General features: G+C 46.9%; 1 protein-coding gene across 3 annotated transcripts in view; it reads left to right on the top strand.

The window, feature by feature from the left end:
* Nucleotides 1-11,608, top strand: part of wnk2 (WNK lysine deficient protein kinase 2) — a 37,000-nt gene extending 25,392 nt beyond the window's left edge. The window contains exons 18-28 of one of the 3 annotated variants that reach the window (XM_076267949.1): nt 53-101; nt 548-736; nt 1,219-2,075; nt 2,265-2,322; nt 2,440-2,501; nt 3,150-3,760; nt 4,127-4,374; nt 4,814-5,020; nt 8,151-8,186; nt 8,705-9,000; nt 9,329-11,608. In XM_076267949.1, the coding sequence (XP_076124064.1) occupies nt 53-101; nt 548-736; nt 1,219-2,075; nt 2,265-2,322; nt 2,440-2,501; nt 3,150-3,760; nt 4,127-4,374; nt 4,814-5,020; nt 8,151-8,186; nt 8,705-9,000; nt 9,329-9,625 (2,910 nt within the window). In that variant the 3' untranslated portion in view covers nt 9,626-11,608. Of the gene's footprint in view, nt 1-52; nt 102-547; nt 737-1,218; nt 2,076-2,264; nt 2,323-2,439; nt 2,502-3,149; nt 3,761-4,126; nt 4,375-4,813; nt 5,021-8,150; nt 8,193-8,704; nt 9,001-9,328 lie in introns of all 3 variants that reach the window. The other 2 variants (XM_076267948.1, XM_076267947.1) reach the window with 2 other exon arrangements.
* The last annotated feature ends 2,250 nt before the right edge of the window (nt 11,609-13,858 follow it).

Genomic DNA, 13,858 nt, shown 5'->3' with positions numbered 1-13,858 from the left:
CCTGCTCCTGTGTTGTGTTTAGTTCTCTCTGTGCTGTTCTGTTTTTCATCAGGGTCTGAGCGGTTCTTCTGGAGTACCCCAGCCGGTCTATCAGCAGAATGGTCAGTGAATGGTATTCTGCGTCAGGCGTACTTCACCCTTTCTGATCATGGGTACAGGGACTGTATTTCAAAGAAGCTGCAACATTTTCCTTTAAACCACATGTATATTTTTTATTTGACATATTTATTGTTGTGTTAAAAGCCAACAAATGTGGTGTTACATTCCAGAATGTATTCCAATGGAGTTTTTAGACCAAGCCACACATAACCCCCAAGGTGTTACAGTTGTTTGCATTACTACAAAGCTGACCTCTTTTACAAGTTTACAATGCCTTGTTATGATGTCCTAGTGACATGGGTCCTAAAGTGCCCCACATAGACAAAACGTGCCCCCTTTTCCTACACAACAATATATGAGAGTCTATTTTCACACAGAAAGACCACACACACACAAATGTAGATGCCCCCCCAAATAAACTGTTCCATGTCTTGCCTGTTGCCCTCAGTTCTACACACCGGTAAGAGATGGTTCATCATCTGTCCGGTGGAGGAGGTTCCCCTGGGCAGCCGAGACGCCCCATCTGATGGCACAGCGTCCACACACTCCTCACTCACTGGCACTGTGACTGTGAAGCCTGATGGGATGAGTGGCCAGCCAGCAGGGGGCAGTGTGGCCTCATCCACATTCTCTAAAGGTACCACTGACAGCATTGAACATCAACATACACTCCGCTCCCCGTTTATTGGCAGCCCTTGTAGTTGGGTGAAAAGAGGTATTCATCTTGCCAAATTTATGTTGTTTTCACTATGAACTATGAGCTATTATGTTGTTTTCACTCCATCCTTGTAAGCATATCTAATCAGAGAAAATAAATATTTTTAACAAAAACACATGTGCTATAATTATCTGCAGCCTTAGACAATTTCTCCCAATATAAATGTTGAGGGTGTTGTTTACATGTTTCTATGTGTCATGTCATTTTGTAATCTATCTGCATTGTTTTGTGACCTATTTGTTTGTAAAATGTTGTCCTCCCTGCTTTTACTTACTACTGCGTGTTATTCTCTGATGGTGTAAAGCACATTGAATTGCCTTTGTGTATGAAATCCACTATATAAATAAACTTGCCTTCCCTTGCCTTGCCTTGCCTATGATGATTATTATTTGTGTCTCTAGACTCTGATGGCTCCACCTCGGCGCCACCCTCAGCAGGCAGTGATGTGACCGGCGTGTGCAGCCCTCTCCCCCATCCTCTGACCGACCCGCTGGCTTTCTCTCTCCCCTCCACCGCCCTGCCAGCCCAGCCTCCGCCCCTGCACTGCCCCCCTGATGACGGCCTAAGCGGTGCGGCTAGCTCAGCCCAGACGCGCATGGTGCTGGCCCACCCACCGGCCGGGACAGGGCTACGCAACTCCCTGTCCGTGGACGAGAGTCAGCTGAGTGGACGCCTGGCGTCGCTCTCCCCGATCCACGCCGCGCAGCAGGTGGCAGAGATGGCCTGCGCCAGCTCCCTGGCCGAGGAGGTGCCCTGCTGCCCCCTGGTCATGCCCCTCTCTCTGGACGTGAGCATGCCGCCATCCTTGACCCACTCCGCCCCACCCACGGACCTGAGCTCCGCCCGAGAGGCCGTCCAGATGCAGACGGAGCGGGGTGGCGGTGGTGGTGGCGGCGGCGGCCACGCCTCGGTGGTGATGCAGCAGCCCTTCGCCAGCGTCGGCGGTGCCAAAGCCCCGTCGCTGCCCCAGAGTCCGGCGCTGCCCCAGCCCTCGGCCACCGCGGAGTCGGACGGGGAGGGCGGGCGCGGCCGTGGGGGCTTCGTGGACAGCACCATCAAAACGCTGGACGAGAAGCTGCGGAACCTGCTGTACCAGGAGTACGCGCCCATGTACCCGTCGGGCAGCGCGGCCGAGACGCCCGGCTCGGGCACCGAGTATGTGCAGTCTCCGCCGGGACCCGAGAGCGCCGTGGAGGGGTCGGGGACCAGCACGCCTGGACCTCTGGGCGACGGACGTCTCAGGGCTGGAGAACAGCTGGTAATCACACAGGATTGGGATTGGGGATTGGGATTGACAGATAATCCCAATTGTCAACTGGGATTGATAAAACAATTCCTCCACTGTAGTCTGCCTTCTGATACTGTTGAAATGTCATCTCCATGTCTGACATTTCTAATCTGATTTGTATTCTCACCCTGCACCCTCTTTACCCTTCCCTGCTCTCAGCCTCAGATTCCCGAGCGGATGGACAGTTTGAGCATTCACAGCGACTCAGGCGTAGGAGGTGAGGAAAGCAGTAAAGCACATTTATGAGTGGCCACCAACACAGACAGTGAACGGAATGCATTATCCACCCCAAATAATCCCAAACTCCTTAACTGATAACTGTCTCTGTCTGCAGTTGCCAGAAGACCTGGGATGCCCCACTCCACCTCTTGCTCTGGCTCCAGAAGCCGATATAAGGTACATTGTCCTGTGTGTGTGTGTGTGTTTGTGTGTGTGACCGGTGAGTGTGACCTGTGTGAACTGTGCCCCAGAAGCCGATATAAGGTAGTTGTCCTGCATCATGTCATTGCCCTGTGTCATTGCAGTAAGTTACTATCTGGTCAGAGGAGAACAGTTCAGGTGTTATGGTGAGGGTAACAGACAGGACTCTTTATTAGACTTATTACTGTGACTTGTGAGAGCGGTTTGGTTATGAGTGTGCGTGAACTAGGGCTGGGCCATATAATTTTGTCTATGGTGTGTTGTGATAATCCATCCCCAAGAATACACTAATACAAAGTTTATGTTAATAGTTAACATCAATGAGGACAGTTTCCATGGGCAGGGTGCTGAAATAGGCCTACGTGTTACAGAAGTTAATTAGTTGAGTATGTGTCTGTGACCTGTGTGTGTGTGCTGTGTGTGGTGGTGGTGGTGTGTGTGTGTGTGTGTGCATGGTGGTGAGAGTGTGTGGTGGTGAGTGTGTGTGCTGTGTATGCTTTCTGTGGTGGTATGTGTGTGTGTGTGTGTGTGTGTGGTGTGTGTGTGTATGGTGGTGAGTGTATGGTGGTGAGTGTGTGTGGTGAGTATGTGTGTGTGACCTGTGTGTGTGTGTGTGTGCTGCAGATGATGGGCGTTCCGCCGGGCGCTCTGTGCGAGAGGAAGCAGCGTAGCTGGAGCAGCGGCGGGGCCGGCGTGTCCAGTGGCGTGGAGGAGTCCCCTTGCTCGCCGTCCGGCGGCGTCCTGACCGTGGGCCGCTTCTCGGTGGTGAGTGCGGAGAACGGGGCCACGCGCCGCAAGCACGGCAGCCACTCGTCCACATCCTCCCGCTACTCGGCGCCGCCGGACTTTTGCCTGGAGGCGCCGCCGCCCGCCCTGATCGCCAAGCGCGGCTCGCTGCCCCGTGCCATGACCGCCGTGCCCGTGGACATGGCGATGCACCCCCGCTTCATGTCGTCCGACTCAGGGGCAGAGAGCAGCCCCGCCCGCCTGGCTCCAACCACGCCCAGTCGCCACGGCCGCTCCGAGCGGAGGGGAAGTGACCTCATGAAGAGGGCGGTGGCCTTCCTGCGGCGCTCTGGTCGCAGCAGCAGCGTGCAGAGCTCTGATTCGCCCAGCCGGGCAGCCAGCGGTGTGCCTTGCAGTCCCGTCCATCAAACCTCCTACTTCAGCAGTGACAACGACTCCGAAATGGAGGACTCAGACATCAAGAAGGAGCTACAGCGACTACGGGAGAAGTAAGTGACCAATATGCATTTGTTCCCTAATCAGGGAACCCCTAATGCTAGTATGCCTGTCTAGGCTAAATGTTTGTCTATTTATCTATACTGTATACGTTTGCATGTCTTTATAGAAGGCAAAAAGTTTGTGTACAACACAACACATTGCAATTATATAGCGCTTTTCAAAACACCCGAAGCGCTTCACAGTGAACCACCACCGATGTGTATCACCCACCTGGGATCAGAAGCATCTGTCAGAATCAGTCTGTGTCCTTGGGAGGGGATAATTCATCTGATTCTGCATTTTTGCAAAATTCTGATTCTGAGTGTGCATTGTTTCCAGCCCTTGTCCTGTCTCAGCGTTGTTATTTTTGTGTGCAGGCACATGAAGGAGATCTCAGAGCTGCAGGCGAACCAGCGCGGGGAGATCGAGCTGTTGTACCGGCGCCTGGGCAAGCCGCTGCCGCCCACCCTGGGCCTCAGCTCCACACTGCCCCCTGGTGGCCGGCGCCGCCGCGCCAGCAAGCACAAGCTCAAGGCTGGCAAGCTCCTCAGCCCTCTGGTGCAGCAGCTGCGAGGTGTGGCCAAAACCAGTGACCCCAGCAAAGCCACAGAGGTCACCAAGAGCAGTGAGTGGGACTGTACTCAATTGATATTAGCATGTCACATTATTGAACTGGATGAACTGAGTAAGGGAGTAATTTAGAGCTTATAATGATCTTGTTCCATACTGATAAGGTGTTTACAACATTTATATAGCTCTGGTATTTAGAGCTTATAATGAATTTGTCCCATACTGATACGGTGTTTACAGCATTTATATAGCTCTGGTATTTAGAGCTTATAATGAACTTGTTCCGTACTGATACGGTGTTTACAGCATTTATATAGCTCTGGTATTTAGAGCTTATAATGAACTTGTTCCTTACTGATACGGTGTTTACAGCATTTATATAACTCTGGTATTTAGAGCTTGCTGTATGGGGAGAAGTAGCAGGAAGTCTTACACTTGCAGCTCTGAATGACCTCTACTTGTGCCCTTGTGTGTTGCTGTGGTTCTCTCTGAAGGTGACCATGCCCCTAGTTTGAATGGCTCTCCAGCGAGAGGTCCACTCCTGTATGATGGCAGAGGTCCGGCTGGGACCATGCCGGACTCCGGCTCAGAACCGGTCCAAACCCAGCAGCCCTGCTCACTCAAAGGCTCCCTGTCCTCCGACAACATCTACTCCAGCCTCCAGGGGGAAGCTCCGGCAATGCCCGGCGGGCCAGGTCAAGGTGCGTCTGCCCACCCCCCTGCCCTCAACACACACACACACACACACACACACACACACACACACACACTTGTGCCCCCTACCGCCCCACTCTCATCTGCATCTCCCAGCATGCCACTGTCCTACAGTCACACTCTGTCACAGCCCTAGGCTTAATTAGTTTATTACATGGACACATCACATTGCACTACATGTGAAGTAGATGATATGTTCTATTCTGTGAGGAGCTGTTGTAAGGTGGGCTTGTAGTAATCGGCGGGATATGCCGTGTTAATCCTCTGCTACATTCAGTAACATGATGCTCTTGTGTTCCGAAACTGCATTCACAAGAATGGCATTGAATGTAGGTAGGTGGTTGTAAGAGTGGTGGTAAGCTAGTGAAGAAATATCATCAGATTTAGATTAGATGTGTGGTTAGTAAACTATCCATGATACTTGTGAGCCAACAATGGGCATCGATTCGCCATGACACTTCAGTATTCAGAAATCCGTTTTTCTATTTCTGGCTGAAGCTGTGTTGTATTAATTTTAATGTGATAGTAGACAGTGCCTGACGCATCCTAAGCCATGTAACAGTAAACTTTTTGTTTGGTATAGAATATTCACATTTAATGTAGAATCGTCAACATTTTGAAATAAATATAAGTTGAAGCACATTCTAGTTAGCCTGCTGAGACTGCACTAAGTTATTATGTTAACAGAATGGACGGAAGGTGAAAACCGGACAGAAGTAGAGTTTCACGAATAAGGTGGATACTGATTATACTCAGATACTGTATCATCTTCAGTTGCAATCAATGGAAAATTCACAAATATATTTACATACACTTAACCCTGTTCTCCCATACATTGCCCTAACCATTGAAATGGATATATTCACCAGAATGGTAGAATGCATGCTCTGTGTAACATTTGCTTATTAACAATTTTGACACCTTCATTTTCCCATTGTCTAATGTGTGCTGCAAGTGTATTCAAGTACAAATGTTTATAGTTCTTAGTTCTTAGTTACTGCCTTTAGCAGATGTAACATCAACAGTTAAGGTGTCACACATGGCTAATAATACCATATCTTTTGGGGAGACACACAGAAGAGTTGTATTTAATAGGGGTGTAAAGGTACACGCATTTGTACCAAACCGTTTAGGTACAGGATGTTGAGTTCAATACAGATGTACTGAATGTACCGAATGCAGTCTCTAACAGTAGAGTTTTTTCCATGTGGACCAAGTTTCAAATTTTAGTTCCCAAACAAACATATTAAGTGGTGAAACATATGTCAGTTTAGACAATTAACATCAAAAAACATTTGACACCATTTCAAAATATTATTCCCCCATCAGCGCATCAGCAATATTGTCACTGAATTTTAGGCTAGCAGTACCTACAGGCTTACTGTACTAAAAATTAACCAAACAGTAACATCAACACCAAGGTACCGAATCATGATTTTTGTGTACCGTAACACCCGTAGTATTTAACATGCTGCTCTTATATGCATGGTTTAACATGGAGGGACTTAAACAATGACCCCCACACATGAGTGCAGCGCACTCTACTTTCGACATTCAATTTTTGTTTTCGATACAACCCTGCACACCATCGCCGAACTCTTTTGCAGCCGTCATTTAGATTACGATTCAATGTCGCTCAATAAAGTGCATCACACCTAGGCGCTGACATGAATGCACTGACACTTTCTGTCACTTGTCCACTCACACCAGTGCCGAAATGTTTAACTGACAAGCACTTGACGAACTGGATGGATTTTATGGATAGGCACAGACAAAAATACAACAAAATCGTAATCTATAAAGTGGCTTCAAAAAGGTTTGATGGTGGTGCAGGGCTCTATCCAAAACAATGGAATCTAATGTAACAGACCAGCGAAAGCAGAGTGCACCACACTCATGTCGGCGCCTGTGCGGACCGGAGGCCTTCAAATCCATTGTTTATCGAATGTTTGTCAGTTGAAACCATCAGCACTGTTGTGCAGAGGCAGAAAGTGTCGAGATACTCATGTCGACTCAGCGCCTATACGCGGTGCGCTTGAGAATGCTGTTGAATGGGGACTCTCTTGCCTTTGGGGCTAGGCCTACTTCCTGTTTTTTTTTTTTCCGTGGCTCAGTCCACTTCCTGTGACTCCCTGATTCCTGCCCGCTGTGATCTCTCTCTCCTGCCGTCGGTCAGTCAGTCACTACTCAGGCTGCAACTCTTGTGTGTTCTCTCTCCTCTCTCCTTCCTGTTTGTGTTGGTCTCTGCAGGCTGGCCCACCTATCCCCAAACACCTGAGAGGGTCACCTATAAAGGCAGTAGCAAACCCCGCGCTAGATTCCTCAGTGGGCCTGTTTCTCTGTCCATCTGTTTGTATCTATTCGTCTCCTCCATTTCTCACTTCTGTTGTGATCCTTCTATTTTATTTGATTTGATTAGTTGATCTTCGTTTCACCTCAGTTTTATTTCTCTGCCTCTCTTGATCTCTCCCCTCGTCTCTGTCTCTAAGCCACTGTCTCCCCATCACTCCTCACTGTCTTCCCTCCTTTTCTCTTTGTCCTGTGACAGGTTTTGTTTGTTTGTTTTTTGTTTCTTTGTTTGTTTGATTGTTTTCAGTTATTTCTTTGTGTTGCAGAGTCTCTCCTTTGCAAACACACACCTACAGTATGCATGAGTATTGCATGGCTCATGGTTGATGTCCAGTATGCCTGCTGCAGATGCACTGCAGTTGTTTTTTTCTAATGTTGTCAGAGTGGGAGTGCTGTTTCTTCTGTAGCACTGTTCACCAATTGAGCTTGACCGCATGGTTGTTTAGATGCATGCGCTCCATGTGTGAAGTAGAGTCACCCCCATTAGAGCCGATGTCACCTATTAGTTCAGAAGTGCTGTATATTTGTGGATGTTTTTGGTCTTTTGTGATACAAGCCAAATTGTACACAATTTAAGATAATCAGTCCATAACAGATTAGATGTAACTGCATTTAATTGCATGTGGTTATATTATGTAGAGAATTATTGCTTACTGTGCCTAATCAGTTTTGTGGTACACTTTGCTACAAGCTTGTGAAGCAACATTTGTGTTTATGTGTATTTTATGAATTTGCACAAGCCTTCATCAAACTGTATTTATCTTTCAGGGTCAACCTTGAAGCGGCTGTGCCTCGGCAAAGAACGTGGTAGTAGTAACTATTCTGTTTGTTCCTCCTGTTCCGCTCAGTATCTGTCCACAGTTCTCATCCTTTCCTCTCTTGCTTCATATTTCATTTACTTAACGTGCCTGTCAAATACTGTCAAGATATTTGCTATTCCCCTATCGTTAACGTTTCATAACTCCTGGTTTATCATTACATTTGCACTGTAAAATCTAACAGCTATCCTTACTTAAAATGTTTAGAAAGTATAACTCAGTTTTTGTCTTTTGTTGATTTTGTTTTTTGAGATTACTTGCCTAAAATGAGTGTAATTTGATGTTGAGGTGGAAAAGTAAACATGATCATTTAAATCAAGTAAAGTATACTTGAATTGCTGTGTTTTGCTACACTGTTAGATAGTTAAGGTAACTTCTGTGATGCTACAAATTAGACTTCCTTTCAAACACAACAAGTATGTGATTATATTAGTATCATTAAATACCCTGTGTAGTATATGACGTTTGTGAGATGCTGTCTGAAGTGCAGACATGTTTTCACAGGGTCCGGCGCGAGCTCAGCGGCCTCCTACCAGCCTCAGACGGCGGGCTCAACCCCTCCGCCACACCAGCCTATAGTGGGTCTCGCCCAGACCAACAACAGCAACAACACGGGTGCTGGCGTGCAGCAGCTGCACTGGCTGGTGGAGGACTGGGCCGGGGAGCTAACGCCCATCGTGGCGACGAGCCCCTCGGACAGTCCCCAGCACCAGGCCACCCCAAGCACGAGCGCCGACTGGCAGGAGAGTCGCGCCAGAGCCCGGGCTCGGGTCAGAGCGAGGAGAGCACTGACCCTAGAGGTGTGTGTGCAGGTGGACAGGCGTCAGACAGAGGGATAGTGGTGCATGTGTAACCTGCATTGTGTTGACCGCACGGCTCAGCCCTGCACTCACCCTGATAGGCCTGGTATAGTCCTGCGTCTGTGTTCCGTGAACGTGACACGTGGCGAAACAGTCCGATCAATTAGTCTGTCAGTCAGTGTAAGGGAGTGAATATGTGCATGGAGTAACAGGCAATAGTTGAAAGGAGTCTGTGATACTCTGAGTCTGTGAAAGTGAGAGTGTGATGTGTGGTGAGTGTGCAGTTGGATGCTGTCTGACTGCAATGTGTGCTTACCATCTGTCCCAGGTGACCTCCACCCCACCAGAGGCTGCTGTGGCTCAGCAGCCTCCGCTCTCCTGGCCCATGATTGACAGCTGTCCGTCAGGCACCGGTCTGGACCCTGCTACGTTGCTTAGCGGAGGCAACGTCATGCCACCCGTAGCGCTTGGAGGACTGCCGACCTCACCCCTCTACGCGGCTCAGTGGGCGGAGCTGACCTCACCGACCGGCACACGGGTCTTCGTCTTCCCTGCCGCCTCGCCGCCATGGACCGCGCCCACATCTCCTCAGCAGGCCCCTAATCCTAGAACCAGTACTCTCTAGACTCGAACTATATTCAAACTCAAGCAGGGTGTTTTTGGTTTGTACAGTGTAGCCAGAATATCCCAACACCATGCCTACAAGAGCTCTCTTGTATATTTCATGATTTGGAATAGGTCCTAGAACCCAAAGTGTGTTATTTAATCTATTTGAGAATGTAAATATCGGAATACATGTAGACTTGAGCTCTTCCATCATTTTCTGTACATATGCTATGGGCATTATCCAGGTGGCTGTATATAATTGTTTTGATTTGTTGGTTTAAAGGCCCCATGTGTGTACATAATTTATCCTAGTTAAGACACATTTGTACCTAGCTGAGTGTATGTGTGTGTGCTTGAAGTCTACCACCCAGCCAAGTACTGTAGCTATGTATATAGGTATATATATACGTACAAACTTCTGTACATAGGACCACTTCTCCACACATATGTACACAATGCAGTATACATGATGACTGTATGTATGGGGGCCATTGCTGTGTGTACATTAAGATGCTGTGCATAGATATATGGATATATCTGGATATATCAGTGTGTATAGGACAGGTTTTAAGGATGAGGGGGTGTAGAATTTAACTGTTGCCACTCCATACATTACAATGGTTAGGAAAGGAGGAGCACAGCTATTAGAAACATCACATCACTGTGAACCTCTCCCCGTCCAGGTCACCTGTGCCAATCGCTTCTGCCTGCAAGCCTTCGTCCTCCTGCACCCGGACCCTTTGCTGTTAACATCACTGCTTTAAACTAGAACTTGAACCGGAACTTGAACGCCAGCTGTATACTTGAGATGAAATGCTCCCCCTTGTGGGTGTGCCTTGAACTGCCGTTTTCTCTAATCACTTTGGAAGGATGCACACAAAGCACTTAAGTTTGTCGCAGCATGAGTGGCCTTTCTGAGCAGGTTTGCATATGTGATGAATGTGTTTGGTGTAGAGTGCACCTATGAATTTTTTTTGTTTGTTTTTTTGTTTGATTGTTTTGTTTTTGTTTCTTTCTTTTAAAATTGCAGTATGATACAGGACAAAAAGGAATATATTATAATGTTCTGCTGTGGAAATGACATTGACTGGAGTGAGAACAGTAGGTCTATGCCATTTGTGGGAGGAAGATTGAACATGAATAGATGGATTAGGTTTATAGTTTAACCTGAAGTATATCTGAAGTATGTTGTTTGGACACAGTTTCCTTGATGTACTTTTAATCTAGTCACTGTTCATATTAAGAATATGTGGAGAGGTTTAGGCAATATGTGTGATTATCAGAATTGAAAAGGAAGCTTTATACATTTTTAAGGTACCAGATATAACGGGATATGAATCACATTGATAGCAGAATTTTGCTGACAGCATTTCTGGTATAAAAAAACACATGGAACCAACATGTAAAGACGGTCACGTTGAAATGCAAAAAGAAGGCAATGAGTTCCTTATTTACTGTAGGGGTTGGGTGATAATTCAGTGTGGGTTGTACAGCCAGATGAAGATTAACAGAACACAGAACTCTTGGGGAAATTAGCTTATTTGTGGGGTAGATGGCAAATAAGGTAATTTCCCCAAAAGTTGCCGTGAAACACAGCCAAACTATATTTTCAACCAAGAAGAGCTCAGAAACCCTGGATTTGGCATTATGCTCCTACACCAGGAAACCAACATTGAAAAGTGGTAAGCTGTGAGTGGATTATATATTTTTTTTTTTTTCTGGGCCAGGTTGATGATCACCATTGACAGCATTCAAAGGTGTAGTATATATACAATGATCTCTGTAGAGGGAGTCCCTCGCTCACTTCAGAGACGTGATGTGAGTTGAAAGGAAGGAGAATTCAGCCTCGCAGCTTTTCTGAAGTTTCTTTCCATCTGATCCACCCTCCTCTGAGCACCATAAGCAAGGAATGCACAGCTCCATCCCTGGACATCTTTATGTCACATGTGCAAATTTTAAGTGACCAACAATTACAAAATTAATAAAATTTGGCTTGAGCATATTTCAGAGTTCTCTCTTCTTAGATGACAAATGTAGTAGGCATACTACTGTAAGCCGCTTCAACATCACACACTGGTACAGAATGCTTCTGGATTTGTCAATTATCTTTCACAGCAACTCATCACCACCAGAAAATTCAATGGAAACACACAGGAATGTTTTTTATAAGTAAAGGTAAATTAAGGCCTTTTTTGATAAATGTTTACAAACTATGATGAAATTATGCAAGGACAGAGAAATGGCTGTTTTATAATGTTTCTTGGAATTTATGGATATTTATCAACAATCTTGTAAGATATCTGGACAACACAGAGCATAGGCGTTTTTGATATTATGTCAAAATGGTTATTTCTTCACATTCAGTTATATATCTAGGTAATATTTGAACGTTTAACAGAACAAAAAAAACCTACTGAACGGGTGAACGTGAGTTTCTCCAGTTTGAAGGTACAATAAGTAGGCCTAGCTCCAACTGTTAAGTGGACTTTAACAGAATGTTTTTATCTTTTCTGTAATTAGGCCTATCCCATCAATTTCACCAATTCCATTCAAGTTTTTGTCACGAAAACCTTATCCAGCTGAGAAATCCCTTCAAATCCAAGTCTCTGGCTGCAAGAATCCATCTCAGAGGCTTAGACAAGGCCAGGCTACTACACACATCAAAGGCGGCTTGAAGATGTGGACTGTACTCCTGTAAGCCTAAGTTTTTCGTAAAGTCCCTCCTACGAACGTCTTACTGTAAGATTTGCAGGTGGGCCTACTTCTCACTGAGGTCACCAGCAGGACATACAGGGAAATTACAACTAATCTTCAAACGTCTTCTTCATTTTCACCCCAAAACGTCTGGGCTACAGATGTGGGACTTGATCGCCAGATCAGGTCATCCAATCGAAACTCTACAATCGGGCCGAATGGCTGATGGACACGTCAGCACACGCAGAGCCCGCCCCCAAGGCGAGGCTATAAACCACACTGACGCGCATCCATCTTCCTCTTTCGCTCCTGAGCACCTCAGCAGAGACACACTGTGCTTAAAGGAACCGTATGTAAGAAATGTAATTCAATTAATCATAAAATGGCCCTGATTTTTCACTAGACATTAGGAAATCATGCTAATTTCAAATACTTATATCACTGACGACAGTAGTCCGGCCAGGATATCGTCATTTAAAAAAGTGAAGTTGCAGCCCTCAACTGATGTTGATGTTTACATATTTGTGTTTTAGCCTGATCCGCCACCCTCCACCTATCTAGTAATCACAAAGTCAGTAGTGTTTCGGCATCTGGGTTGCCAGCTCTGCTCTAGTTACCACATCTGCGGTGTACACCGCTCTACAGTATTTTGAAAGTGATTGTAGTACCAGTTTTGGCCAAAATCCTTTCCTTTAAGTAGTAATAGATCTGGTCCCTACTCAGGGAACCGGTGTTACATCTGTAACCCAGATGTTCCCTGCGACCTATTTACTCAATGGGACCGCATCCATACACGCACAGAGCTGTGTCGATGCAGAGGGATCACCTAACATGTTGTCATAACACAGTACCAAAGACATAACAGACCCCCGACCACCCGTGCTATAAGGGGGAGGGTGTAACCAGGGATCAAACAAGATATTATCCTGTATATCCTAACATGGGTGGAAATGGCCACATGCGATATATATCAAGGTGCTTATGCAACATCAGAGCTCAGGCCTCAGTGCCACTAGCTCCTAACACTGCTTGTGAACCAAAGGTCCTGACACATCCAGCATGTAGAACCATACAAAAGTATGGACGGAGCTCCACCCAGCTGCTTTACAGATGTCACTCACAGATATGCCTCTGTGAAGAGCCCACGACGATGACACACCCCTTGTTGAGTGTGCATGTAACCCCGCCGGCGGCTCCATATCAAGGCTCTTGTAGGCAATTTCAATGGCCTCTACTATCCAGTGTGCAAGCCTGTCCTTAGATAGAGCTTTACCCTTTGAGGCTGCCCCGTAACACACAAACAGCTGATTACAGCGCCTGAACCCCTTTGTGCCATCCAAGTAATGGCACAGGGCATGCACTGGACATAACTTATTCATCCTCTCATCCTCTGCCGAAGCGAAAGGCGGTGGCGAGAAACTACACTCCATAGCTTCCTCTTGCGAGTCGAGTTCCGGCTCAGCAGGCGGGGACGGTGGGTCGGCGTCTGCTGGTGGTACCGGTGCTTTGTCCCAATGCACCAAGCGTTTCCTCACTTTAGCTAGAGGCATGAGGCCAT

This window comes from Alosa pseudoharengus, unplaced genomic scaffold, assembly GCF_046254945.1.
Source record: "Alosa pseudoharengus isolate Yale_2024_CS ecotype anadromous, Long Island Sound unplaced genomic scaffold, YU_APseudo_1.1 YU_APseudo_1.1_scf_5, whole genome shotgun sequence".
In the NCBI taxonomy this organism is placed as follows: Eukaryota; Metazoa; Chordata; class Actinopteri; order Clupeiformes; family Clupeidae; genus Alosa; species Alosa pseudoharengus.
This window is presented reverse-complemented; position numbering and strand designations above follow the sequence as displayed.